This window comes from Acanthisitta chloris, unplaced genomic scaffold (assembly GCF_000695815.1).
Source record: "Acanthisitta chloris isolate BGI_N310 unplaced genomic scaffold, ASM69581v1 scaffold14375, whole genome shotgun sequence".
NCBI classification, from domain to species: domain Eukaryota; kingdom Metazoa; phylum Chordata; class Aves; order Passeriformes; family Acanthisittidae; genus Acanthisitta; species Acanthisitta chloris.
The window spans coordinates 25066-27105 of NW_008672191.1; the positions used below are offsets into that span (position 1 = coordinate 25066).

The 2040-nt window shown below is 51.3% G+C and overlaps 1 protein-coding gene across 1 annotated transcript in view; it reads left to right on the top strand.

Moving 5' to 3' along the window:
* Positions 1–2040, top strand: part of BCL9 (B-cell CLL/lymphoma 9) — a 12035-nt gene that overhangs the window by 6156 nt on the left and 3839 nt on the right. The window contains exon 6 of the mRNA XM_009074425.1: positions 26–236. Within this exon, the coding sequence (XP_009072673.1) occupies positions 26–236 (211 nt within the window). The remainder of the gene's footprint in view (positions 1–25; positions 237–2040) is intronic.

Below are 2040 nucleotides of genomic sequence, written 5' to 3' on the forward strand. Positions count from 1 at the left end.
GAGAGCTGCGGGGGGCCCCCCCCCCCCCCCCCCGCCGCTGCCTCCATTAAGTCCCCCCCTGTCTTGGGATCTGCTGCTGCTTCTCCTGTCCACCTCAAGTCTCCGTCTCTCCCCGCACCTTCTCCCGGATGGACTTCATCTCCAAAGCCTCCTCTGCAGAGCCCTGGGATTCCCCCGAACCACAAGGCGTCTCTAACCATGTCTTCTCCAGCCATGCTGGGGAACGTGGAGTCAGGTGAGTGCTGCCTCCACTAGCCAGACTGGGCTCTTTGGTTCGTGTTGGGTTGCCCCAAGGTGTGCAGCACGGTGGGGAGGAGGGTTCTTGAAGGGCTGGAGAAGCTACATGGCCCTCTGCCTTTTCAGGGGGGCTATGCCAAGGGTGTGGTGTGCGGCTATGTGTGTGGAGCACTAGGGTTTCTCCTCCTTCTGCGTTTGTGGGTGTGCTGCGTGTCTCCCATGTGTTGAGCTGAAGGCTGGTCTCTCAGAGGACATGAAAGCGAAAGGGTAGGGTCAAGAGGTGTGCAAAGATAGGGTGAATAGATGAGAAAAATCTCTCCTCAGAGGGTTCTTTGGCTGTTGTGCCATAGCTCCTGGTGATTGCAGATTTGTGGCTCGGATCCTGCTGATGTTACGAAAGTGCTTGGAGATAAAAGCTCCTGCAAAGACATGCTGAGCGTAGTTAGCCAGCCCTGTATCGAGGTTCAGGTATGGTTGGTGCTTTCTAGGTTTACACTGCGGGCAGGAAGTTGTGCTTCATTTGTTCAGGCTTCAACCATTTTGGAGAGAGCTCTGGTTGCCGCTCTGGGTAGCGTTTGGTTGTATGCTGAGCCGTGCCATGCCTGGAGCGTCGAGGGCCAGGTGCTGGCCCGGTTCTGGCCAAACCTTCACGGAGCTCATCCCACGGCGCGCTCCTCCTCTGTCCAGGCTTCTACAGCCCTGGGTGGCCTTCCCGCCCTGGAAGTTCTCCTGGCTGGGAGAGCGAGAGGAGGAGCCCTTTGCCCACGTTGCCCTCTAGTGCTGCCGCGGGTAACAGCGCGGCCGGGAGCGGTGTTGGGGCCGGGACTGCGGTTCGGTCTGTGCCCGGGAAGGCAGCCTGGATGTTAGTGTCTGTCTGTCTGTCTGTCGTAGACACTGCGGGAGCCCAAGCGCCTGCAAATCAAAACCTAGTGCTTTAGTCTGTGCCTTACACGGTGCTTAATGAATGCTTGTACACGCAGCTCTTGCAAAGTGTGAATGTTTTAGCCTTGCAGGATTTTTGTATTATCTGTTCTCCTTTCCTTTTTCGGTTAGGAGGGGCTGAGGAACGTGAAGGGAATTTTCAGTGAGAGTACAACTCCTGTTCAGCATCTTTCCTTTGCATTGGTCCGGGGGGTGTGAAATTCATCAGTGAAGAACAAAGGAGACTGGAAGTGCAGTTATTTCTAGTTTGGGAAGAGCGAAGGATGGTGTTAGGCTAATGGGTGCAGAGAATGCTTCTTTAACTGGAATAATCAGCTAATATGCATATATGAAATGTAAACAGAGTTTTACTTGTAGCTCCTGATACAGCTTGTCAGAAATGTGCTTGGATGTCTCAGCTTAATATGTGCTACAGCTTTCCTTGTGCTGCCTGTGTCTTTTGTGCTTGTTTGATGCCTTCCAAAGAAAAAGGGAAAGGAGGTACAGTTGGCTTTTGGTGGGTGGAAGAACAATTAATTGACTACAGATTTTCGATTTTTATGGCTAGACCTGGTACCTAAGTCTGTCTTCAGTGTATGAAAGTTGAGTAGCACGATTTTCAGACTCACTTGGTAATTCTTCATGTGGATTTGTAGGGGCTCTAGATAGTTCTAGTAGAAGTGTTATCCAGTAGGCTAACACATGCTAACCATCTTGATCAATAGGCATATTTTTCTGGTTACCTTTCACAGGCATTGACTGCATTAGTCATGTGGCCTCTTGCACTAAAAGGAATTTCTAGGTTTTGTGATTTCTAGGGGAAAGGGGGGGATTTAAGGAATAAACGGTAAGAAGGCAAAAAAAGTAAAGTCTCCCTCTTTC